Here is a 26964-nt window from a genome sequence, read left to right on the forward strand (position 1 = left end):
GATAAATCTTTAAAGTTTGAGAAAATGATTTGATATTAACTAAACTCGGCCTTCTGTAGTAATTAGCATCTATTAACTCCAGAAAAGATCATCAATTAGATGAAGTATAGTGAGAATACTTGTAATGATAGCTGTGTAAACTTGAGCCATTCATTAATTGAAATAAAGGTGCAGAGTTGAGCATATGTTCCTGAACCCGATCATCATAAATTTAAATGATGGAACAGATGTGCTGAAACTGAAGAGATATGAAATCTTTACTATTTAAAAAAAGAAAGAAAGAAAAAGCTTGAAAAGGGTAGACATTTTGGGCCCTGTCCCTTTGAGGATATGTTTAAATAATCTGAAGGTTTGGGATGACGTGAAGAACCTAACCAGAGCATAAAAAGATGCAGTTTTATATGTTATTGTTGCTGTTGTTTAATGTGACCTACCATTTAATCATGCATTTGTCAAGTACAAAGGAAGCCTTTGACTGATGTGATTGTTTTAAAGAATTCTTGAACCCACCTGACCCCATCACAAAACTGCCCGGCCTGTTCCCTGCATGTGCCTTCAGCTAGTCACGCTGGACTTAGCTATGTCTGCATTTTAGAGGGGGGGCTGTCAGCTGCATGGTCAACTTGTTTATTGTTAGCAGGACTTTCTGATCACCGCAGTTCATTATTTGATTTGTCTTCATGTAAACACATAAAATGTGGTGTCTTTTTAGAATATCATTTGTTAAGCAACTAGGCATGGAAAAATAAATGTTACTGTTTCTTGTTAGCTACAAAACACATATCCACTAAACACATTTGCTGTTGGCATGCTGCAGCTGGGGACAGTGGACATTGCGGTAAGTGGAAAAAACAAGGACTCCACTTCGTCTCAGATAATCCGTGTCCATGAGAACACTGCCTCCTTCATGCCCCACAAAGGCTGCAGCATGACTGCAATCTCAGCATCTCAGAGTGGCTGCTCCAAGTTACTGCCCTCAGACCCTTCACCCTTCATTTCTTCAGACCCTATAGAGTCCCGGGCCTGTCACTGGATAACAGTGTCACTTTCTAATGAGTAACAGTGGTTTAGAAATGAAACAAGAACACAAACAAAATGGGTACATGACAATTCCTACCATTCATTTGATTCCCACAAAAATCTCTTAGCAACGCTGCTGTTTTCATCTTTATGTTGGAGCTGAGGACTCCAAACCTCAAGTCTCTTTGACTCCAGCCTACCCTTCCCACCACATCACACTACATCTTTTGATTAGGAAAGCACGGAGATGCACTTTGGGTTTTGTTGTTGTTGATGCTTCCTTGATCAGCACACGGCATTTCAGTCCTAGCTGGCATCTGAGAACTGAATGTCTGAACAAATATAATTTACCAGTAGCTGCCACAGCAAATCAATAACCTGTTTAATAGCAGGAAATTGTGTTAGTGAACATAACATCTCATTCCGTTAATCAGTCATCACATTCATTATATGTTGGGGCTGTTCTACATTGTGTGGTTTTTGTCTCACAAGAATGAATGCGAGCATTAAAGAAATGGGTGTTAAGTGTTGTATGTTTAATATTATGTATGCAGTACCACCAACTGATACGAGATTGCATGAATTTATGGATATCGTAATCTTGCCTGGAATATGAAATGCATGCAGAATGTAGATATATATGTATATGTAACTGTCATCCCTGTAGAAAGGCTTAGAAATCACAAAGAGATATTTTCCCAAATAAAAATAACTTTTTTTTTCATCTCTAAAGTTGAGGTTAAAGCTAAAGTCTGTTTCTAAAGCAAATACCGAACCAGTTCTTGGTTGTTTCCAGGGTAATTGTGTACAAACTACCGTGCCCGATCTCAGTCCTTTCTATGAGGAATCCAGGAAGGGTGTGCATACCTGTCTAGTGTGATTGAGCTCAAATGAATGCAAAGAGAGAGTTTAAATAAAGCTCAGATTTTCAGTAAGGGAAGAATATATTGCTATGCTCCTACTCGCTGAAAACACTATTGAAATATAATATACAGTTTCATCAAAGTATTTACCCAAGTGGAGTGGAAGAGATTGCTTGAAATGGAATAATCATGCCTCTGTTGTCCACAGTCAGAAGCTAAGTTTTAAGGAGCGAGTACGCATGGCTAGCCCAAGGGGCCAGAGTATTAAGAGCAGACAAGCCTCAGTAGGTGACAGGAGGTCCCCGAGCACCGACATCACAGCCGAGGGCAGCCCCACCAAAGTGCAGAAAAGCTGGAGCTTCAACGACCGAACCCGCTTCCGGCCCTCGCTGCGCCTCAAAAGTTCTCAGCCTAAACCAGTGATAGACGGTAAGCCCTGTTTTTCCATAACTATGTTTAATTGGATAAGCTATCATGAGCAAGATTATGAAGTAATTAATTCTCCATGGTACCACTTGAAGATAGAAGAAAACAACCCCAAGGAAAGAATTGTTTGTTTGTTTTATTGGAAATTTATTCATTGCCTTGGGCAAATGTACAGAACATAAGTTTACTTTTGGGAGCAACTTTGGCAGCTAAATCTACATTACAAAGAAGTCAAACTGCTGTTAATTCTTCACTCTTATCTACAATACATTATTCTTTCTCAAAGTCCATATTAAGATCAACGTGACTGTCCTTCTCATGTATAGGTTATGTCTGACCAGCAAAGGTCCATGGCCCAAAGATGACCAGGTGCTCTGTGAATGTCTTGAAACACAGTAAGAAGGGTAACAATCCCTTTCTGGACAACAATGAAGGTGCTATTCCCTTTTCTACTATGCTCTATCCACCAGTAAATCAGAGACCATGGTTTATCTTCCCTAGAAAGATTCCTGTCGAAAGTTCTTAATCTAACGATAAGTAGAATTCAAGTTCTTCCCCCAAGAGGAGCTAGCCTACTTTATTTATCATACAATGTGTCAGGAGTTTACTTGCCAACACATTTTATTGAGTGCCGTATAATTTTCATGTTTATAAAATAAAATAGTTCCTTTTTCATTTAAGATTAGCTTGCTTTTCCTTTTAAGTATGCCCCCCTGGGATCTCTTATACTGGGCAAAGAACCAAAGTCAAACAGCATCTTCCATTAATGCATAAAAACTGCAAAGGCTATCGGGCCTTCTGTACTCATTCCCTGGTATAACCTGTATTTTCCCAGGCCCTGAAAGCCTGAGGGATAAAATTAACAACCAGGGGTCATAATCTCAGTGATCTCAGGCTCCCTGCAGTAAAATCCCTGGAACCTCAGCCGAAGGGTCCCTCCCAGCCCATTCAGAGATCCCCAGAGATATGATCCCCACTATCAAGTGAGCAACATGAGTCCCCTCTTCACACCTCTTCATTCTCCACAACTCCATGGGTGCCATGCTTTCCCAGTAGATGCCTAGGTGCTAACCCAACACGGCCTCTCCCACTGGAGCTTGCAGCTCCCGTCTTGGCCACAGGACATACGCATCCTGCCAGGCTCCACTCTGCCTATCACTCTACTAAGGTAGGAAATGCCCCCTCAACCAGCACTGGACACTCCCCCATCAAGCCTGTGAGTGTCCTGAGTCACTGGCAACACAGATTTTCAGTGTCCTCTGGTTTCCACATTCTCCTCCCCAGGAATTTGGCTGAAAGCCCATGAACAGCTGAGTAAAGAGTTACCCGTTACAGGGCTTTATGTTGCACTCAAAATAGACTTTCTGAATATAAATGGATGCATCATTTCTGGAAGGCAATTTGGCAACATATATCAAAAGCCTGTACATATGCCTAGGCTTGGACACATCCCACCCACCAATTCCATTTCTAGGATATAATCAATATAATGAAATAATAACAGACATTAGAAATGATACTATAAATCAAAAATTATTGACATGGAAAGATGGTCATAAAAAAACAAACTATTCCATTTTGCTGTGCTGTGTGTGTGTGTATGTGTGTGTAAATTCATGTATTTATAGGAAAAGGTCTGGAAAGATTTACAACAATGTATGAACAGTTACCTCCAAGTGGTGAGATCATAGTTGCATTTTGTTTGTCCATTTTTTTCATCTGTATTTCCCATTATTTCTACAGTGAGCATGTAAAGTTTTGCAAAAGAAAACAAAGGATGATTTTCTATTAGAAAAAAATTGAGCCTTCTTTTCATAATGCCCTCTCCCTTTCCCCAACTCTAGGGGCCCTTGGTCTAGCGGATGGTCACCAAATCCCTCTCCTTAGGCTGATTCCCTCTCCCCAGCTGCCAAGAGGTAGAAAGAGTACCTTGTCTTAGTGCTGGGCAACAGCCTTTGTTGAGTGTAGACATGGATTGTCTAATGAAGTTTAACATAGTGCAAATAGAGCTGTATTAGGCTCTAGGGTTGCCATAACAAAGTAGCACAGCTGTGTGGCTTACACAGCAGACATTGATTTTCTCATAGTTCTGGAGGCCAGAAGTCTGAGAATCTCCTTGGCTTGTAGATAGCCACCTTCTCCCTGTGTCTTCACTTCCTCTTCCCTCCATGCATATCTTTGCCCAGATTTCTTCGTCTTATAAAGACCCCAATGAGATGGGATTACAGCACACCCTACTGAGCTCATTTTAACTTAATTGTATCTTTAAAGACCCCATCTCCAAATAGAGTCACATTCCTGAGGTACTGGAGGTTAGGAGTTCAACATATCAATTTCGGAGGGACACAATTCAGCCAGTAACAGAGCTCCTGCTCACCCACATCATAGCATCCCTGGACAAGCTGGGGTGTGCCGATATCTGCAGACCTAATCCTGAGTTCTCACTGTGCTAGAAATTCATGCATGACCCACAGTGGGTCCACACTCTTCCAATGGGGGGGAGCCTCAAAAAATATTCTTTGTGCTGTGAGGTCCTGATGGTTGGCTGAGCACATCTGCATATAAAATCAATAGGATCTGGTTCCTGAATATGGAAAATTAATTCTACTTGTATGTTTGGCCAGAGGGAAAACATTTTTCAAAGACTCCTAGAGTCAGCACTATCCATCACAGTATTTCAGTTACTGCAAAGATGTCTCAGAGGTCAGACAAATAGAAATAGAAGTCCTATTCTCTAATAAATAACAAATTGGAAAGGTCTCCTGCCATCCATTTTCTGCATCATTTCATACAAGTACAGTTCCATTGGTTAGAAAGGAAGTGTTTTTCCCTGGTTGATGCCCATCTCAATTGGTTCTGAGTTCCGCAAGTGACAGGAGGCCTGATTGCTGTTCTGTGGAAGCAGCCTTGTTGGCTGCCCACCTGCAGAAGATCATGTCTCCTGATTCCCCTTTTTCTCCAGTAGTCCAGAATCTTTACCTCTGGTTTAACTCAACTTTAGGGCTTGGGAAAATGGAAGCTTCTTTTTTTTTTTTAATAAAAAAAATTTTTTAATGTTTATTTATTTTTGAGAGACAGAGTGCAAGCCAGGGAGGGTCAGAGAGGTAGACAGAATCCAAAGCAGGCTCCAGGTTCTGAGCTGTCAGCACAGAGCCCAACGTGGGGCTCAAACCCATGACCTGAGCCGAAGTCGGACGCCCAACCGACTGAGCCACCGAGGCGCCCCTGGAAGGTTCTTTTTATAGAAAGAAAGAAAAAAACAGAAGTAACTATCAAATAAAATGTTGACTTCAATTATAGATTTTTATTTATAGTGTCTCTCCCAGTTTTAAGTATGTCTAAAAACCACTTATTACCCATAGAAAATAATATATAGCACCACAACCACCTCCCAATTATTCCAGATCTATTTGCTCATTCATTTCTGAGGCTCTTTTCTTCTACTTCTCTTCTTCCTGTACATATTTTAGGCATTTCATTGCCCATGAACAGCTCAGAGAGAGTGGATGAATAACAGAAAGAATAATGAAAATTCCAGTTGGCCTTTAACTTAGTAACGCAGTTACATTTGGAAAATAATGGGCCTGTAACTAAAAGATACTATCATGGAAAAACAAGGGAAACTTAGGGTTAATCTGTAATTTTAATAATTCCTGCCAAATCTGATACCTTTTACTACAGATGGTATTATTTTTATAATTTAATGACTCTTACAAAAGTTATTAAATATCCCATGTTAAGCTTTTTTGCTGTAATTTTTATGAAATTTTTTTTTCTTTTTTTTTTCTTTTTTTTTTTTATTTATTTATTTATTTTTTAATATATGAAATTTACTGTCAAATTGGTTTCCATACAACACCCAGTGCTCATCCCAAAAGGTGCCCTCCTCAATACCCATCACCCACCCTGTCCTCCCTCCCACCCCCCATCAACCCTCAGTTTGTTCTCAGTTTTTAACAGTCTCTTATGCTTTGGCTCTCTCCCACTCTAACCTCTTTTTTTTTTTTTTTTGCACTTAAAAAGGGCATAACTGTCTTCCAATATTCCACATTCATGTATACCAGAGAAGTGGAAAGTAACAGGCAGATGTTGAAGTCAGAAATTTACATATGGCAGAAGGAAGAAATTAAACTATAAGGGACTGGTGTGCTATTGCCATAGCAAATTTATTTTGAACAATATGATATGAAGAGTATTTTTAGTTTATAAATCCAATAATAAGAGATAGAAATTTTCCATTGGTCAATCAATAGTATTAAGCTTCTTCATATAATTTTTAAAAGTAAGTAGGATATGACTTTTTTAGATTCCACATATAAGTACAATCATGCAATCTTTTTCTTTCCGTGTCTGTCTTATTTCACCATTTTGTTGCAAATGGCAGGATGTACTTTTTTACGTATGAATAGTATTCCATTATATAATTATACCACAATTTCATTTCAATGCTTATATGTATATCAAGTCATCATGTTATACACTTTAAATATATGCAGTTTTTATTTTTGAGATAAAATTTTTAAAAATTAGGTAGGGTAGAAATCTTTTTTTTCTCAACATATAAAATAATGATGATAAAAGTAACATCTATTGTATCTTTCTTTGTGGCAAGCAATGTTCTTAGTGCTTTCGTTCTATTATTTCATTCAAGTTTTCCAATGAAATGGGAATAATGAAGTGGGTACATTATTATCCCCATTTTATGGATGAGGAAACTGAGACTTGAAGTTGAAAAACTTGCCCAAAGACTAACACATAGAAGTAAGGGAGCCACAGCACACATCCAGGCAGCCTAATTTCATGGTCTTCTCTTAGGACACATTTGTAGATGTGCTCCCAAATGTCAAATCAATTCCCCTTTAAGCCTCTTTCATTTCTTCTTTTTCCCTGCCACCTTCCCCCCACTCACTTTCACTCTTCCCTCTTTAATTGGTCAGATTCCCTTCCCACATAAATAATTTGACCTTGACACTATCCCATCCCATCTTGCCTTTCTCCCAACGCCCCCCCCCCCAATGCCAAACCTATGAACTATATCATCTTCAAAGACTGCCAGAGGTGGAAGATTAGGCAAATGAAGGAAATGGCCTTTAGATGACCCTTTCTGTTTTGATCTAGTATCTGGGAAGAGCCTCAGGATAATAGCCGTGCTGATCTGCGTCTGTTTACCCAGGGAGGGAGGCAAATGGTGAGGTCATCTAAGGCCGGTTTCAAGATGCAAAACGTAGTGTCAGGGGATGGACAGCTATCAACAACAGACAAGCAAATGGAAAGTGGCATACTGCAAGTAAGAGGAGTACCAAGCAGCCAAAATCCATGAGAATGAAACTAGAGATGGGGAAAGTCCAGATTTCTGGTGGCTAGTCTGCAGTCAAGGAGGGCTATACTTGCTGGACGCTGCTGTACTTGGGAATGCCTTTCAGAAGTGCACTCAAAGATACAATAATCTTGACAGAGAAGGGTAAGGAGGTAACTTGAGGTAGCTCCTCCCTGTCGTGTTTAAAAAAAAAATCCAACCCACGTACATGTATAAACTGCATGTCTCAACATATGTAACACTGCTTCTGCTTTAGGGGAATGTAGAGACTCTGCTGGACAATCCTAAGGGCTCATGCTGGCTGCCATGAGAGGCACATCCTCCCAGATGTTTCTGAGAAAGACTGGCATGGCCTGAGTGCAGGAGATGTGGGGGGTTCACCTGAGCAGAGGCTGAGTGGGCTAAAGATGTGGAATACTTTCCAATAGTGGGGATCCCTTGTGGCCAATCCCCTGTTGCAGGCACTGTTAGTATCTCTTCTCTCTTCATTTCTCCATGTTCCTTTCTCTCCTCAGCCAGTGTACCAGTTAGGGTGCATTTGGCCACAGGACACAAAAGAAGCAGATTCAAATACCTTAAATAATAATGAAGTGTATATTACCACTTAAAAAGAAATTCAGAGGTAAGAAAACTCCTGGCATCAATCATCCTGACTTGATTTAGATACCGCTTCTCTTGGGTCTTCTTTTGACTCCTCCCATCTGTGTGCCTGCCTCCTCCTCAGGCTGGGAGCAAGATGGCTGCAGCAGCTCTAAGCATCTTCTCCAGACACAACACTTTGAGAGGCAGAAAAGGGACCGAATTACAATGGTATCTCTTGTTAAATTGAGGAAAACTGCCCATTTATGTCATTTTGTGGCATTGGGTCTCGTGCCTGAAATGATTGGGCATCTGCAGTCTCAGTCAGGATCCAGTACCTGGATCTGGGGCCAGACTCCCCAGAAACCCTTGGATCAAGCAGGGGAAAGGGAGATGGTAACTGGATAGATTTGAGGATTTATGTTTGGGAATCGGCTATTGGGAAAGCAACCTCTAGTAGTGTCTGATACAGCCAAGAAATCTTTTCTACTTTGTGAGGCTGAGGAGGAAGAATGCCCTTAAGCATGTTTTCTCCCAAACATTCTGTTTATATGTCATTTCTGTTCTTCCAAGTGTCTATGGTTTTTAAACGTACAAGCCAGATTTAGAAATCTTTTTTTTTCCTCCTTTCTTTTACCACATAATTTCCATGAGGCAGTGAGCACAGACTGGCCTACCTCCTTAAATTTTAAAAGAAGACAAAATAGTAAAGGAAAATGTAGGGGAAAATAAATGAATCCCCATTTAGATAAAATAATCCCTTCCCACACACAAGCAGCCAGTACATTTCCTATCATTACCTTGACCAAGGCAAACAGGCGTGGGGCGGCGGGGGGGGGGGGGGGCCTCTTGCCTTCCTCACCACCTCCTCAAGTAGCTTCCTTAGAGACTCCTTCTTCCCTTTCAGGCTCATAATAATTAATGGAGTCTCACCTAAAAATAGCAACAGAGTTGAAATGCACAGCATGAGATGAGAGAACCCTCAACTCCTCTTAAAGATACTAAGTCCATCCATCCCCTTCCTCTCTTCTCTAACCTCTGTCTTCCAGGCCCCAGACGCACCATTCCTAAAACTCATGCTTGAGATTATCAGTATAAGATTGACAAGAATACTGACAAAAAGGAAGGATTTTAGTGCAATGGTTTTGACAATATCCTGAATTAACAGACTTCTGTACAAACAATGGGATATTTTTTCCAAGCAGTATAAATCACAAGCCACCAACATTTCATATTTGTCTAATTTATGCACATGGGTCTTTCATCTTATACTAATCCTCTTTTACACTTATTTTCCAATGGCATCGTCTTCCCTCATGTTTTTCTCAGTCTCCCCAGTTGACATTTTTGGTGTTTCCACAAAATGCCAAGCATCACATTGCACTTAACGTTTTTCCTGATTTTCCCTACTGATGGCCTAGCTTCAGCCAGACTTTGATTAAAATTTTCCACAAAATATGATGCTTCCTGGCACTTTCTGAAATTACCTGATAATGACTCTGCATTGTGTTGACAGAAACAATTCTTGTCAAAGTGGTATTCTATTAGGGCTTCCGCTTCTGTTTGCACACGTTCCTGGCAGGGTATCCCTGAGTGAGAAGCATGCCCACTCCTGTGAGCTCTATTACAAAATGTGGGGGTTTTCTTTCACGATAGAACATACTTCACTGTATGCCCAACTTACTTGTTAGCATCCTTCTATGCAAAAGCCTATCAAGGGTACTCAGTAGGGTTCTGAAATACACTTTCAGTCCTTCTTCACTAAGGAGTTGGTGAAAACCATTACCTGGAGAAATTTTCTGAATTCTGGTCAATAGGTTTCTTTTTCCTTTAGTTGTCCAGGTTCCTTATCCATTCAGTCTGTTATTCTTCATTTGGTGACACATCCTAGTTCTCTCCTGTGTGTCCTATACTATTCCTGTCCCCCGAAGATCAGCTTCTTTATTCCAATGTTTGTATTATTATAGTGGGGATGGTGGGTGGATGGTAGGGGAAGAACTCTCAATATCTGGTTACAGATTGTAAGTGATTAAGTCCAGGCATACCTCAGAGATATTGCAGGTCGGGTTTCAGACCACTGCAATAAAACAATATCACAATAAAGAGAGCCAAAGGAAATGTTTGATTTCCAAGTGCTTATAAAAGCTATGTTTACACTATACTGCCGTTTATTAAGTGTTCAAAAGCATTATGTCTAAAAATAAGAAAAAAAAAAAAAAACACTATGAGGGGCACCCAGGTGGCTCAGTCAGTTAAGCATCCAACTCTTGACTTCAGCTCAGGTCATAATCTCACAGTTCATGTGATTGAGTCCTACATTGGGCTCCATGCTGACAGCTGGAGTCTGCTTGGGATTCTTTCTCTCCTTCTGTCTCTGGCCCTCTCCCACTCTCGCATGTGTGTATAAACACACATTCTCGGGGCGCCTGGGTGGCTCAGTCGGTTAAGCGTCCGACTTCGGCTCAGGTCACGATCTCGCGGTCTGTGAGTTCGAGCCCCGCGTCGGGCTCTGGGTTGATGGCTCAGAGCCTGGAGCCTGCTTCCGATTCTGTGTCTCCCTCTCTCTCTGCCCCTCCCCCGTTCATGCTCTGTCTCTCTCTGTCTCAAAAAATAAACGTTTAAAAAAAAAATAAAAAAAAAAAAAGAAACACACATTCTCTCTCTCTCTCTCACTCTCTCTCCCAAAATAAACATTTTTAGAAAGTATGCATACCTTAATTTAAAAATACTTTATTGCTAAAAAATGTGAACCATCATCTGAGCTTTCAGTGAACTATAATCTTCTTGCTGGTAGAGGATCTTGCTCAATGTTGATGGCTGCTGACAGATCAGGGCGGTGGTTGTTGAAGGTGGGGGTGGCTGGGGCAAATACCTAAATAAGACAATAATGAAGTTTGCTGCATCAATTGACTCCTCCTTTCACAAATGATTTTTCCATAGCATGCAATGCTGCTTGATAGCATTTCAGCCATGGCAGAACCTTTTTCAAAATTGTAGTCAATCCTCTCAAACCCTGCTGCTACTTTCTCATCTACATTTATGCCATGTTCTAAGCCCTTTGTTGTCATTTCAACAATCTTCACAGCATCTTCACCAGGAGTAGGTTCCATCTCAAGAAACCACTCTCTGTGCTCATCCATAAGAAGCCAACTCTTCATCTAATCAAGATTGATCATGAGATTGCAGCCTTTCAGTCACGTCTTCAGTCTCCACTTCTAACTCTGGTTCTCTTGCTATTTCCACCACATCTGCCCTTACTTCCTCCACTGAAGCCTTGAACCTTCAATAAGTAAAAAAAAAAAAAAAAAAACCAAAGCAGTATCTGTGAAGCGTAATAAAGCAAGTATGCCTATATTTATCGTATTTCTGGGAAGGGTTGCTTTTTCCAATACTTTCTGTGAAACGCCTGTTTTTGGTTTTTAATTACTGAAGAAATGTGTTTCTATTTTGATTGGACTGGAGTTCCCCCTAGCTTTCTATTCTAATTCAAGCACTCTTTGTAACAGAATATCTGTCCAGATTTCTCTAGGTTCTACCCCAATGTTTGTTGCCACCCTATAGTGATAGGGAAAATTATATTTTGTTCCTATGGGTGGAGAAAATAGCTTCCTGCTTAAGATATAAGCTATAAATGAATCCCACCTCCTTCCTTCCAACAGAAACTAAGCTGTCAAATGACCTATGCATGCAGCTTTAAACCATATATATATTTTTTTACTTCCACAGAACCAAGTCTTCCTGGGAAACCGGGTTATAAACCAGAGCTCTGAATTTTGTTTCACCAGCACATCATAGTGTGCTGATGTGTCCATTGGTGCTTTAAAGTGAATTAGAATACTGTATTAGTTATCTATTGATACATAACAATTTGCCCCAAACTTGGCAGTTAAAAACAAGGGACACATAATCTCACAGTTTCTGTGGTCAGGAATTCAGCAACAGCATAGATGGGTGATTCTGACTCAGTCTTTCATGGGGTTGCCACCAATTATTCCCTGGCCACAAAAGTCATCTTAATGGGAGAGAATCTGTTTCCAGGCGCAATGGAGCATTTGCTGGCAGCCTTCGTTTGTTTCCTTGCACACATCGGCTACCCCATCGGCTGGAGTGTCCTCCTGACGTGCATCTGGCTTCCCCCAAAGTTAGTAATTCAATACAGAGTGCATGCTTGAGAGAGGGAGAGAGTACCCAAGACAAAAGCTGCAGTCTTTTATAACCTCACCTCAGAAGTGACACTTCTTTCATATGCTAGTGGTCATACAGACTAACTCTGGTACAACGCAGAAGGGGACTATTCAAAGGGGTGGGTACCAGGAGGTAGATGTCATTGACGGACTATCTTAGAGGCTAGCTACCACAAATAACTGTAAATTGGGTTTGTCTTTCAGGTCACAGAACCCACCACTCTCCGTTGTCTTTCTAGGAACTCCAACCACCAGCTTCCCATCTCTTTCAAATGTTTTCATTACCTGCCTGCTTCTAAACGCATTTGGGTTTGTGACCTCTAGTCTAAACACTTCATGTCCAGTATTCTATGTAGTATATTAAAAAAAAAGAACAAAAACAAAAACAACCAGTCACATCCTGACCCTCAACCTTGATCACATTATAACTAGATTATTACATTCCATTCTTAGTGCAGCCTTTCAAAAAGTAATATTAACGAAATATTGAGCATTCAATTAGTGTGACAAAAAAATAAAAGAAAATGAGGGAGCAGGAAACCAGCTAGTCAGTAGCAAAACCAGTGTTCTAACATCTATTCTAGCACACTTTCTTTTAGAATGTGGGGCCCTAGGGGCACCTGGGTGGCTCAGTCGGTTGAGTGTCTGACTTCGGCTCAGGTCATGATCTCATGGTTTGTGAGTTCGAGCCCCGCATCCGGCTCTGTGCTGACAGCTCTGAGCCTGGAGCCTGTTTCAGATTCTGTGTCTCCCTCTCTCTCGGTCCCTCCCCTGCTCATGCTCTTTTTCTTTCTCTCTCAAAAATAAATAAACATAAAAAAAATTTTTTTAGAATGTGGGGCCTCTTATCAGCTACTTCAAGAGCCTGAAGAGATGTTCTTGGTCACGTCAAAGGGCAGAGCTAGAACCAAGTGCACAATACTAAGTTTTACTTATATCATGACAGGCTAACAATTAGAGACCTCACACCAATGGAATGGAGTCCATCATCGAAAGCTTTCAACCCAAACTTGGAGGATCGACATTCAGAGATTTCTAGGCTCTTCAGATGGAACCAGACAACCCCAAAGAAATTTTCCTCCAAACCTGGGCTTCTATAGCTGCTGTTCTGGTTCTTCCTTAACCATTACCGTTATCCTCCTGGCAATTCCAAACTGAAAAGTGGACAACCAGGTGGGGCATATGGGCAGGTGGGGATCGGCTGAGGGACTCCAGGGACTCGTTTTCTGTCCTGACCCTGGTCCCATCTCTCTGTGAGGCAGAGTGCTTCCCATTGGTTCTTCCCTCTCACCAGTCCCCCTTCTTGATTTCCCTTCTCACTGTCAGCTATAGCCCTGAGAAGTGTGTCAAGTAGGCCCCATCTATCCTTGCAAGGTGTCTGTGTGTTCTCTGTAGTGGAGCATTCACAGGATTTGGATATGCCTTTAACTGGCACATTTCAATTCAAGTCAACAGGTATTTGGAGACCACTGCTCAGGGCTGGCATTTTCCTGGGCACCAAAGGGGCGAACGAAGTAAGTAGACATGACGAGGACCCCCTCAAAGAATTTCCATTTGCCTGTAAATTTTACTGCCCAGTCCCATCCCTTACAGTATTGATTGGCACCCAGGGGTAACAAAAGGCATCTTCCTCACTTTTCACACTTGGTACTTTTCAGAAATAACCTGTGGGTGACCTCTGAAATTCGCACAAAATCAGCACAAAGTTAGCCATTACACAAATCACAGGATTTAGCCCATATTTAAGAGAAGCACTTTTCAGCTGCATGGTGATTTTTCATCCATGGATCGCAAATTATTTCCTCCAAAGGCACACTTAGTTGTGTGCTTCACAAAGAGAAACCAATAAGACACAATTTTAAAATTATATTTAATCGCTTTCATGGGGTGTTCTACTTGGTAAAGAAGAAAATAAAAGGTTAGAGGAAGGCCAGGATCCTTTCTTTGCAATGGACAGGAACGAGACAAGCCAGCCAGGCTTCCTTTATGCTATCTGCAGTATGAAACTCACTACATTGTCCCAAATTCCTTTTATTTTATTTTCAATGTCTAATTTTTCCCAGCTTTTCTTTCCTTGCCATCTTTTTCCTCTGTTGCCGTGTACAATGCATAACAACAGTTCCTGGACTCCGAAAATGCAGAAACCTCACAAGAATATTGCCTGGGGAAAATTAATCTCTGTACCTCCAGTTACAAAGATTCATTTGCACATGAAACCCCTAACTCCCCACTGGTGAGAAATTTGCATTTTTCATTAATCTAATACAGTAGCAACTGGTGTACCATATCATTCTGTTGAAGTCAGTGACTAATCTTCCCCAAATTGTTTTGAACCTGTGTTCCCATGATTTTGTGTTTCAGTTGAAAATGTCACGACCTCATGTCTTTTTACATTTGTATCAGTTATCTGTTACAGCAAAACTGTTCCCTTCCCCCCAGATTCAGTGGTTCAAAACAGCAACCATTTAGTTAGCCCGAGGTTCTGTTGGGCAGTACTTCTGTTCTCGGCTAGACTCACTGGTACATCTGTGATCAGTTGCTGGGTTGCCTGGGGGCTGACTTGCCTAAGGAGGCCTCAGCTGGGCTGACTCATCTCTGCTCCAGGTGGTCTCTCAGCCTCCAGCAGGCTGGGCTGGTTCCCTGCAGTGGAGGTAAGCCCTTAAGAGCCATGTGAAATGAACCTGCAAGGCCTATTTGAGGCTTAGGCTTAAACTTTCAGAGGCCGGGTGCCTGGGTGGCTCAGTCGGCTAAGCGTCTTGACTTTTAGCTCAGGTCATGATCTCACGGTTCATGAGTTCAAGCTCAAGCCTCACATCAGGCCCTCTGCCATAAGCACAAAGCCTGCTTCAGATCTTCTCTCTTTGCACCTCCTCCCCTCATGCTTGCTCTCTCTCTCTCTCTCTCTCAAATAAATAAAGTTAAAAAAAAATTCTCAGAGTAAATCCCACTGCATCCTGGCCAAAGCAAATCACAAGGACACCTCAATTGCAAGGGGTGGAGAAAGAGGCTCCACCTCTTAATTCGAGGAGCCCTAAGTATTGTCAGCAGTATGGCAACCTGTTGCCCTAGTCACTGGGAGCATATTCGCTTTTATTCTTTGCACTGTGCTATTGGTTCTGTTAACCCATGTGTTGGTGTCTGATTTGTTTTGCATTATTGCCTATAGTTTCCTTCACTTCTAGAGCCTAAGAAAGAAAGGGAAGGAAAACAGCATTGTTCCTGCCTGATGTATGCCAGGCATTGACTAGGCATTTTCTATTGGTTCATTCAATACCCACACAGCCATTTTGCAGATAAGAAAATCAATATCTAGAAAATATAAACAACTTGCCCATGTAGTTCAGTCTAAATGCCAGAATTGGGATTTGAAATTGCATTTAGATATAATTCCAAAGCTCTTACATGTTGTACCATGTTGTTTAGCATCTTTCTTTCATGTAGGTCATATCACTAATAAATGAATGAATGAAATGTGGTACAAATCAGCTGTAAGTTTAGTGTTAGTCAAATGATTTTTTGGTTCTCTGTTTCAATTAATATGGAAAATCTCAAGCCATGCCCCTTTGTCACTGTATATACTACTACAAGGACTCTCCCCCATACCCTCAAGTGTCAAACAAGGGAATGCACCACAGTAATTCCCATTTGTTTTTTGTTGTTGTTTTGGTGGGGGGTTGTGTTTTTTTAAGTTTATTTATTTTGAGAGAGAGTGAGCATGAGGGGGGAAGGGGCAGAGACAGAGGAGAGAATCCCAAGCAGGCTCCGCATTGTTGGCACAGAGCCAGATACAAGTTTCAGTCTCATGAACCTTGAGATCATGACTTGAGCTGAAATCAAGAGTCAGACACTTAACTGACTGAGCCACCTAGGTGCCACTGCCCCCCACGTTTGTTTTTTGAAAGCAACACTTAAACATTGCTATCTCTGGACAACCTAGTCCAAGTGGTATCTAAAACGTTTACACAATGACAGTATCACTGCTAGCCTAATAAAAATTGAAAGCTGAGAGAAAATTTTGCCAGATCCATTTTGAATTCCCGAATAGATTTGATTAATGAATAATGGAGATTTGTAACTCTGCAGTCTGACAGGCCATTGCAAACCATGACTGCCTTGGTTGAGGTCAGATGTCTCTGAATTTGATTCAAAGAAGACACATCTCATCCTTTTGGAGATAGGATTAAATAAGTTCTTTTAAGCCACTTTGTCATTGATTCAGAATGTTTCTCCCTACGGTGAAGTACTGTCTGTCTTGGTCTCAAACTCTTGTAATTTGACTTAGTTCAATTATTTTCCTATATGAGGAGGCTGTCTGAGGTGATGCTATCAGGCACAGATCATTGACTCTCCTGGTTACCTGCAAATGGTTGGCCTTTGCTTTGCTATAGTCACTTGGCTTTGCTAGGATTACCTGAACATTTGTTCTAATAAAGGATTCCTGCTAGCCTATGATGTGCCCTATATTACAAATACTTAAGTGATTTACTAGTGGAACTACAAAAGTCTACAGAAGTAGATTTGTGTATATGAATTTTTTTTAAATACATTTTCTCAAAGTCGGGAGTTGTCCGTTGAGAAAACTCACACTGCTTTGAGTATGGTGAGTTCTTGAGGAATTTTTTATGAAAACTGAATTAACCCAACAGCAGTTAGAAAAACCACTTTTGATATAAAAACCAGTTGGGGAATAAAATGGAGCATGTTTCAAATCCTAGTTTCCCCACTAGATTAGATGAGATGAGGCAAGTGACTTAACCACATGGCACTTTAGTTTATTGTCTCTCTCCCTCTCCCTCCCTCTTCTTCTCCCACTCTCTCTCTCCCTGTGTCTGTCAAGTAACTGAAATAATACCTACCTAACAGGGTGTTTGTGTAATAATGAGATATAACGTAAATGTAAAAAAAAGGGGAGGGGGGGGCACCTGAGTGGCTCAGTCGGTTAAACGTCCGACTTCGGCTCAGGTCATGATCTCACGGTCGGTGAGTTCGAGCCCTGTATCGGGCTCTGTGCTTGGAGCCTGGGGTCTGCTTCGGATTCTGTGTCTCCTTCTATCTATGCCCCTCCCCCACTTGTGCTCTGTCTCTGTCTCTCAAAAATAAATAAATGGAAAAAAAGTAAAATAAAAAATAATGAGATAGAATGTGTGTAAAATCCTTGCACAATGCCCACCACAGAATAGGCACTCAATAAGTTGAATGGACTGTTATTATTTATTATTTCATTAATACCAATTTCTTCATTAATTTTAATTAGTTGAAGTCCTAGTCTTGATTAATTTGCATGTTTTCATCTTCTCTTCTTCCAGTACTTGATGGCAGTTCCTATCAATGGTAAACGGAAGTTTTAAAGTTATATATTCATACAAACTTTCTTCCTATATTCCTCAGACTGAATTTTAGGAGTCCTCCTGTTGAATAATTTATATAATCACCGAAAGATGAGGTTATCTTTATTATACCTCATGCTATTACTATTTATCCAGGGGTCATTGCCTTTATTAAAGATGACAAATAATTCATTTGTTGGGGAAAAGAGGCATTGGTTTACTATAGGATAGTACAATGTGTGGCAACATAATTGTTGCTTAGAAAATATTTATTGTCAGTGAATAATAGTGAACAGATAATGAACAAATAAATGATTTAATATTTAGTTATTCAGGAGTCAACTCATTAAACCTCATTGATAAAAATTGCTTTGGGGGGCGCCTGGGTGGCGCAGTCGGTTAAGCGTCCGACTTCAGCCAGGTCACGATCTCGCGGTCCGTGAGTTCGAGCCCCGCGTCGGGCTCTGGGCCGATGGCTCGGAGCCTGGAGCCTGTTTCCGATTCTGTGTCTCCCTCTCTCTCTGCCCCTCCCCCGTTCATGCTCTGTCTCTCTCTGTCCCAAAAATAAATAAAAAAATGTTGGAAAAAAAAAAATTGCTTTGGGATTGTAAAAAGCCACCACACAAATGAGATGCATCACTGAAGCCTAAAGAGTGATACTATTAGAAGTGTTTAGTGCTGAATCACTAAATGCTGAGGTATTCAATAAAGTGGGCATTGAGTGATTTTTAAGAAGATAATGAAATTCTTGTATTGCTTTATAGTTGTAATAATTTTAAAAGAACATATACCCCAGTGTTCCCATTTTGAATAGAGACAGTCAATACAGTAACGTATGCAATTAAAAAGAAGAAAACTGTTTTTATATTTTTCCTTTTTACCTTATGGGCAGTTACTAAGCCGCTATTATGGTGTCATCAGCAATTTTAGCAGAAGAGACCATTTAATTGTTTTTGAGAACTCTCTGGTGCTTTATATCATCACTCAGAACAGAAAGATTCCTTTTAATTAAGTGTCAGGAACTATTGCACGAAATTTTGCCAGCATTTCTGTTAGCCAGTAAGGTTAATTGACAACCCTTAATAGAGAATCTTAGAGAAATTCATATCATAATTAACATAATTTAAGATGCTGATAATGCATGAATTATCTACTCAATCAGTTTAAGTGGGATCTTTGATCTTAAAAAGAAAATGCTCAAGTGCAGTAGTATCTTACATAATAGATCCCTCATTAGTGTGAATTAGTATTTCTGGATGTTGCTAATTAACAAACCTCAAAACAAACACACTAAAAATCAAATTCACCAAATCGCAAGAGTGCCAGTTAGTGGAGGTGGAAAGCATGTTTAGATTAGTATTTGGATTGACTCCCCCAGCAGTCGAGTTTCCTACAGTTGGCAGGCACTGGGCACATGATGTTTTACCTGCCTTGGAATAATCAACTATTGCTGAGAGTTTGTCCTGAAAGTTGAGATAAATAATATTTTAGGAAGTTAGCAAAAATGTAGCCCTTGTGAAGAATAAGGAGATGGTGTTCTATTTGGGAGGTGATTGTAGAAAGGTACAGAACTTTAAAGAGAAAGTAGCAGGAATACCTCTCATCTTCCCAGGCTTTAGATGTCTTAGCTGGCACTGAACTTGCCAGTGCTCTCCCTTACACTTTAGAACTCATGGCACATGTTACGTGTGCCACTTTATAAGGAAGCACGTGAAAAGGACACAGGCAAGAAACCTCAGGACAAAAACAGTTTTTTTATTATCTTCCTTTTAAAATGCAGGGGGTGTTGGGGCACCTGGGTGGCTTGGTCGGTTAAGCGTCCGACTTCGGCTCAGGTCACGATCTCACGGTCCGTGAGTTCGAGCCCCGCGTCGGGCTCTGTGCGGACAGCTCAGAGCCTGGAGCCTGTTTCAGATTCTGTGTCTCCCTCTCTCTGTGACCCTCCCCCGTTCATGCTCTGTCTCTCTCTGTCTCAAAAATAAAAAAAAAATAAATAAACGTTAAAAAAAAAAAATAAAATGCAGGGGGTGATTTTTTTTTAAACATCTGAAATAGAATTGATGGAGAGGTTAAAAAAAGAAATATTGAACAATGAGGGATGGGCACCAAGCAGGAAAGACTGTGTCTACTGTCCTTTTCAATCTATGGTAGAGTGCCATGAAATCAAGCTAATTTCATTAGCATTTTTGTAATGAAATGAAACAAGGTGAGATGGGAAGGTACGGGGTTAGGGGGGATAGGGTCGGATAGAATAGGAATTAGTATGTGTCACAAGGAGCAAGAGTCAGTATTGTTTCACAAGTCTTTCAGGTTTCTTTCAAAGAATTCCTATGTTGCCATAGTAATATGCATGCCTAGTTTTAACAGTCAATTAATAAAGATTAACACAAATGAATCACAGACTTAATTAATGTAAAACATAAAACTATAAAACTTTTGTTAAAAAAATAAGAGAAAATCTTTAAGTTCTAGTTAGTTAACAAACAGTATAATAATAGTTTCGGGTGTAGAATTTAGTGATTCAACACTTACATATAACACCCAGTGCTCATCACAAGTGCCCTCCTTAATATCCATCACCCATCTAACCATCCCCTGCCCACCTCGCTTCCAGCAACCCTCAGTTTGTTCTCTATAGTTAAGAGTCTCTTATGATTTGCCTTCCTCTCTGTTTTTTTTTAATTTTTTTAATGTTTATTATTTTTGAGAGAGGGACAGAGTGCAAGCGGGGGAGAGGCAGAGAGAGAGGGAGACACAGAATCTGAAGCGGGCTCCAGGCTCTGAGCTGTCAGCACAAAGGCCAATGTGGGTCTCAGACTCACGAATTGTGAGATCATGACCTGAGCCAAAGTCAAACACTTAACCTACTGAGCCACCCAGGTTCCCCTTCCTCTCTGTTTTTAATCTTTTATTTAATTTAATTTATTTTTCCTTCCCTCCCCCTATGTTCATCTGTTTTGTTTCTTAAATTCCACATATGAGTGAAATCATATGGTACTTGTCTTTCTCTAACTGACTTATTTCACTCAGCATAATACACTCTAGTTCCATCCATGTTGTTGCATATAGCAAGATTTCATTCTTTTTGATGGCCGAGTAGTAGTCCATTGTGTGTGTCTGTGTGTGTGTATGTGTGTGTGTGTGTGTGTGTGTGTACATATACACCAAATCTTTATCTATTCATTTTAGGATTTAGAACTAAGCAGAGGTGCCTGAGTGGCTCAGTTGGTTAAGCATCTGACTTCAGCTCAGGTCATGATCTTATGGTCTGTGAGTTTGAGCCCTGCATGGGGTTCTACGCTGACAGTCTGCTTCAGATTCTGTATCTCCCTCTCTCTCTGCCCTCCCCCCACTTGCACTCTGTCTCTCTCTCAAAAATAAATAAACATTTTAAATTTTTAATAAAAATATAGGGTGCCTGGATGGCTCAGTCGTTTAAGCGTCCAACTTTGGCTCACTCATGTTCTCATAGTCCATGAGTTCGAGCCCCACATCGGGCTCTGTGCTGACAGCTCGGAACCTGGAGCCCACTTCAGATTCTGTGTCTCCCTCTCTCTCTGACCCTCCCCCGTTCATGCTCTGTCTCTCTCTGTCTCAAAAATAAATAAACATTAAAAAATTTTTTAAGGGGCGCCTGGGTGGCTCAGTCGGTTAAGTGTCCGACTTCAGCTCAGGTCATGATCTCGCGATCCGTGAGTTCGAGCCCTGCGTCGGGCTCTGTGCTGACCACTCAGAGCCTGGAGCCTGTTTCGGATTCTGTGTCTCCCCCTCTTTCTCTGACCCTCCCCCATTCATGCTCTGTCTCTTTCTGTCTCAAAAATAAATAAACGTTAAAAAAAATTAAAAAAAATTTTAATAAAACAAAATAAAATTTCAATAAAAATAAAGATTTAAAAAAAGAACTAAGCAAACAGTTCTTATATTTGACACCACAAGCATTTTTCATGAAAGGAAAATTGATAAAGTGGACTTCATCCGAATTAAAAACTTTTGCTCTGAGAACTACCTCATTAAGAGGATCAAAGACAAGCTGCAGAATGAGAGGAAATACTTGCAAAACACAAACCTACAAAAGATAAGTATCTAGAATATATAAAGAACTCCAAAATTCAATAAACAAAATAATTATATTAGAAAATGAATTAGAAAGTTGGTGAAAGACATGAACAGACATTTCACCGAAGAGGGTATATACAGATGGCAAATAAACTCATGAGAAGATATTTAATATAATTAGCCATTAGAGAAATGCCCACCAGAACTGTAGGAGACATCACTACACACCTATCAGAATGACTAAAAAAAAAAAAAAAAAAAACAGTAACAACACAAATTGTTGAGGAAGATTCAAGATGCTGGACCAATCATACATTGCTGAGGGGAAAGTAGAACATAGAGTCACTCTGGAAAATAATTTGGTTGTCTCCAATGAAACTAAACATGCAGCTACCCTATGACCAAGCAAATGTATTCCTAGACATTATCCCAAAGAAAATTTTTTTTTAATTTTTAAGTTTATTTATTCATTTTGAAAGAGAGAGAGAGAGTTGGGGAGGGAAAAAGAGAGGGAGAAAGAGAGAATCCCAAGCAGGCTCCGAGATGTCAGCACAGAGCCCAATATGGGGCTGAGTCCCACAAACCGTGAGATCATGACCTGAGCTAAAATCAAACATTGGATGCTTAACCAGTTGAGCCACCCAGGCGCCCAAGGAATGAAAACGTATGTTCATATAAAACCTGCACATGAATGTTCACAGCAGCTTTGTTCATAATAACCCAAAACTGAAAAGAACCCAGATATTCTTCCACAAACTGTAGAATACTATTCAGAAATGAAGGTGAATGAACTATTGATATGCACAAGAACTTGGATGATGAAGAAATTGTACTGAGTGAAACAAACAAAAAACCCAAAAGGTCACATACTATATGATTTATATAACATTCTTGAAATGACAAATTTAATGGAGATCGGATTAGTGGTTGCCAGGGGTCAGGGCTATGGAATAGGAAGGAGGAGGGTATGGTGTAAAAGGAGAATGTGAGGAGATGAAAATGTTCTGTATCTTGACTATATCAATGTTAATATCCCAGCTGTGATATGGTACTATAGCTTTGCAAGATATTACCATTGGGGAAATCTGAATAAAGGGTAGACAGGATCTCTGTATTATTTCCTACAACTGCATGTGAACCTACGATTACAAATTTAAATTTATGATTACCATTTATAAAATTGAAAGTTTAAATTGATAACTCCAGTCAAATAATATAAACCCTTTATTAAAGAATATGGTGGTTCCCTGCTCTGCTCTTCTGCTCTACCCCCAGGCCTCCATTCCAGAAGCAACTCTTTCTTTTCTTTTTTCTTTTTTAATGTGTATTTATTTTTGAGACAGAGAAAGACAGAGCATGAATGGGAGGGTCAAAGAGAGGAAGAGAGGTCAAAGAGAGGAAGACACAGAATATGGAGCAGGCTCCAGGCTCTGAGCTGTCAGCATAGAGCCTGACGTTGGGCCCAAACTCACGGACTGTGAGATCATGACCAGAGCCAAAGTCAGATGCTTAACCGACTGAGCCACCCAGGCACCCCTAGAAGCAAATCTTTCTATTTTTTGGCTGTTTCTTCTGAGATTTATAAATTTCCATATTTTTGATAGCAGGTGTGTAAAACTACCTTCTGATTAATCAGTTTTGAACATTATCTATTTACTTCCAATTTTAGTAAATGAAGATTTAGCCTTTTTTTTTTTTTTTTGCTTTTTTTGCTATTTCTCTTCTGCAGACCCTCCCATCCTTCCAACCTAGGCTTTGCAAATTTTTTTGGTTTTATTTTTTGTTTTCACTTTTATTTTTTTTATTGTTTTGGTTTTGTAATTTTTTGATAAGTCAAAATTCAGGGTCTACATTATGCATATGTGTTACATTGCACTACAGTTGTTTCTTACTTTTTGCTGTCCCTGTAATAAATAAATGTCCTGTTTATTATTATTGCTTTTATAATTCTTCCCACATCTTCTAGTAATCTGTCAGTAAGATTTTCCACAGGATCGGTTTCATCAGGTAACTGATCAATTCCATTGTGACTTTTCTTGGAGAATTCATCCTGGAATCTTCCATCCTCCTTAGAGCTAAGCTGACTGTTCTCTAAGCCTGCTCCACAGCCATTATCTTTTGAATTTCTTTTGAATTTTTCCTGGATTGAATTCCCAGTTTATAGGGACTCATATTCATGTCTTTCTTGATTTACTCGTATTTCAGATAGTAAAACTCCAATACCTTTTTAGGTACAAAGATGTGATGTTGACAGAAGGTATGACACTGACAGCAGGCAGTGTGCCTGTCCCTTGTCCTGCCTAAACCAATTACATCTTCACCTGGCACACTGTGATCACACAGAAGTTTTCCCTCACCATCATTCTGTGATTCCTGTTGTGTCTCCTGTGCTTGGGTCCTCCTCTCTCTTGGTTTACTTTCCTATTTTGATGAGGTACATCAAACAGTACATTCTTGAGAAAGAATGCAAGGAAAGCAAAAAAAAAAAAAAAAAGTGACTTTCCATGTCTGAAATGGCTTTTTTTTTTTTTTTTTTTTTTTTTTACTCCCCATGCTACTTGATAGTTTGCTTGGTATCGAATTTTAGGCTGGAAATAATTTCCCTTCAGAATTTTGAAAACATTGCACCCCTGTGTGCTTCTTTTCACTATTGTTAGGTCCAAAGCCATTCTGATTGTTGCATGTGACCAGCAGTGAGTTGTTTTTGTCTTCGGTAGCTTGTAGAATCCACTTTTTGTCCCCCGTGTTGTCTGTCCCCTGTGTTCTGAATTTTCATTATGATGTTTTTTGGTATGGATACATTTTTATCCACTGTAGTAGGAGTAACTCCACTCAAGGAGTTATTTCAAACTGATAATTCATAATCTTCTGTTTGTTTCTTTGTTTTTAATGATCTCTTTTCATTTTCTCTGTTGTCTCTTACAGAAATCCATGAGCTGTGCCTGTGGACTGGCCTTCTGATTTTTTTCTTTCCTCTCACTTTTCCACCTCTTTATGATTTTGCTGTACTTTCTAGGAGTTTTGGCCAGTTCTAGGGTTTATGTTCCAACCTCTTACTGAGATTTTTATTTCTGCTATCATTGCTAAGTTTTTCTGTTGATGTTGCTGTTTACTGTGTCCCTTTATTTTAGCTTCCATGTTTGTTTTATAGATATACTCTCTTACCTTATCTCTGTAAAGATATTAATGACAGTGTTTTGAAATTTTCTTTTTCTTAGTCTCCTTCTAGTTGATTTTGGTGTTTATCTTTGGGAAATTTTCCTCAGATATTTGGTAAACCTTGCATGTCTTTTCATAATGAAGGGTGGAAGATGACGAAGGTGACTGGAATTTCTGAGCATATGATTGGGACTGATCACCTTTGATCTTCACCATGCATTGACCTGGGGTTGCCATTTCTTGGGGAATTTCCAGTGTCAATACCTTTAGCTCTTTTTTCTTGGGCTGATCACATTCTGCAGAGAGTACCCATCCAAACTGCTACCTGGAGAGCAAAGGTCCAGCTGCCAGTGTTATGATGGTGACAGGGTACCAGTGGGTTTTCAATGTTCAGGCTGTTTATGGTCACTTGATAGCCTTGTCTGGGGTATAATACCCCTCCTTCAACTGTGCCTGATGACCCCTTGTCCAAAGGCTTCCATTCAGTCTTCTGCTGGAAAAGGAGAGGAGCATACACCCAAGGTTGTGGGACAGATTGCACACAGCCTGCCTTGTCTTAGTTATCCCCAGAGATACCTAGTGCTGCCAATTCCTGAGCCTTTTGAGTTTTCTGAAGTGTAAATTTTGTTATTCCTCAGCTTTTCCCAATGTTGGCATAGGGTTTTCTCTCTGGTATCAGCTAGTCAGTTACCTAACTTGTCCATCTGCTTTCCCACTTCCAAAATTATGTCGTTGCTGCCTCCTCTTCTGTTCCTTTTATGGGCTTATGTCTTTTTAAAAATAATCTCATCACTATAGTTTTAGTGGGTTTTTGAGGGATCAAGATTAAATGTGTATGTTCAATCTACCATCTTAACCCTGAAAGGAATTTCCATCTTAAGTTTGTGTGTGTGTGCACGTGCGTGTGCACACATGGGCTGGATCACACTAGTATGTGTATTTCTTACTGTGGCTGGAAATCAAAAAAATTGGAAACCACTGCTAGGCCATGCCAATAACAAAGTAGTCAAGTGCAGTCAAAGGTTAACTGTATTTTCTTTTTTTATGAAAATCTTCCATGGAGCTGAAGGAGTTTTAAAAGCATATAGGCCATATTGTCAGAATGTGATATTCACAGGATACTATAGATACAACTGTCTTTAGGGGGGAAGAAAAGTAAGCTGCACTTCCTCTGATAGTGGATTTGAATGTACCTTGTCACTTCTGTTGTGGGTACTAGGACTATTCTGGGTCCCAAATTTTCTGTTCCCTGTCAAGAATGTCATAGCACCAAAAATAATAATAATAATAATAAAGTACAATACACAGCGAGCACAGCTAAATTATGTAATCTTCATTTGTGCTAGCAAGATTTGCTATATAAATTGTATCTACTTTGGTTAAAAAAAATACACAGGAAAATTCAATTACTTGGTCAAAATATTAAAGTTCTATCTTTAACTAGAACATCACCTTAAAAATTCAAGAGGATATATTACTTTGAAATCAGTTTATGTCACAGATGAGTGTACTTGGATTTTTTTTCAGTAAAAATAAATTTTTGGTTTTTCAGAATTTTTTTCAAATATGATATAGCATTTTAATTCTCCAATCTAGAAAAAAAATTAATGGGAATATGTTCACAGGTGCAAGAAAAGTTTCTTTATAAAATTATTTTTTATTTCAATGGGAATTCAGTAAGATGATTTCCAAATTCTTAATGAGAACTCATTTTTAAGTTACTTACTCCAAATCTCCTAAAATTCAGAACTGAGTGAACAATGGCCACATGACTGAAATTTCACGATTTGTCCCTACAATATTAGCAATATAAGATACTGGAATAAATGTCACATTTGGAAAAGCACAAAGGTGTCAATATGCAAAAGTGACTATATGAAGTTATGCTGTATCTCACTCTAATATAATTACATTTTCATTAATGTTGCATTGTTCCTGAAGGGAATAATAAATCTGGATTGCCTTTATTATTATATCAACATGGATGATATAGATAGCTAGAGAGAAATCCCTCTTGCTTATTGTACTGATAT

The 26964-nt window shown here is 39.8% G+C and overlaps 1 protein-coding gene across 3 annotated transcripts in view; it reads left to right on the forward strand.

Moving 5' to 3' along the window:
* The window catches only part of KCNQ5 (potassium voltage-gated channel subfamily Q member 5), a 519096-nt gene that overhangs the window by 452888 nt on the left and 39244 nt on the right, over nt 1-26964 (forward strand). For all 3 annotated transcript variants that reach the window (XM_058734458.1, XM_058734459.1, XM_058734460.1), the window contains one exon: nt 2092-2312. In XM_058734458.1, coding sequence (XP_058590441.1) covers nt 2092-2312 — 221 coding nt within the window. The remainder of the gene's footprint in view (nt 1-2091; nt 2313-26964) is intronic.

This window comes from Neofelis nebulosa, chromosome 6 (assembly GCF_028018385.1).
Source record: "Neofelis nebulosa isolate mNeoNeb1 chromosome 6, mNeoNeb1.pri, whole genome shotgun sequence".
Classification (NCBI taxonomy): Eukaryota; Metazoa; Chordata; class Mammalia; order Carnivora; family Felidae; genus Neofelis; species Neofelis nebulosa.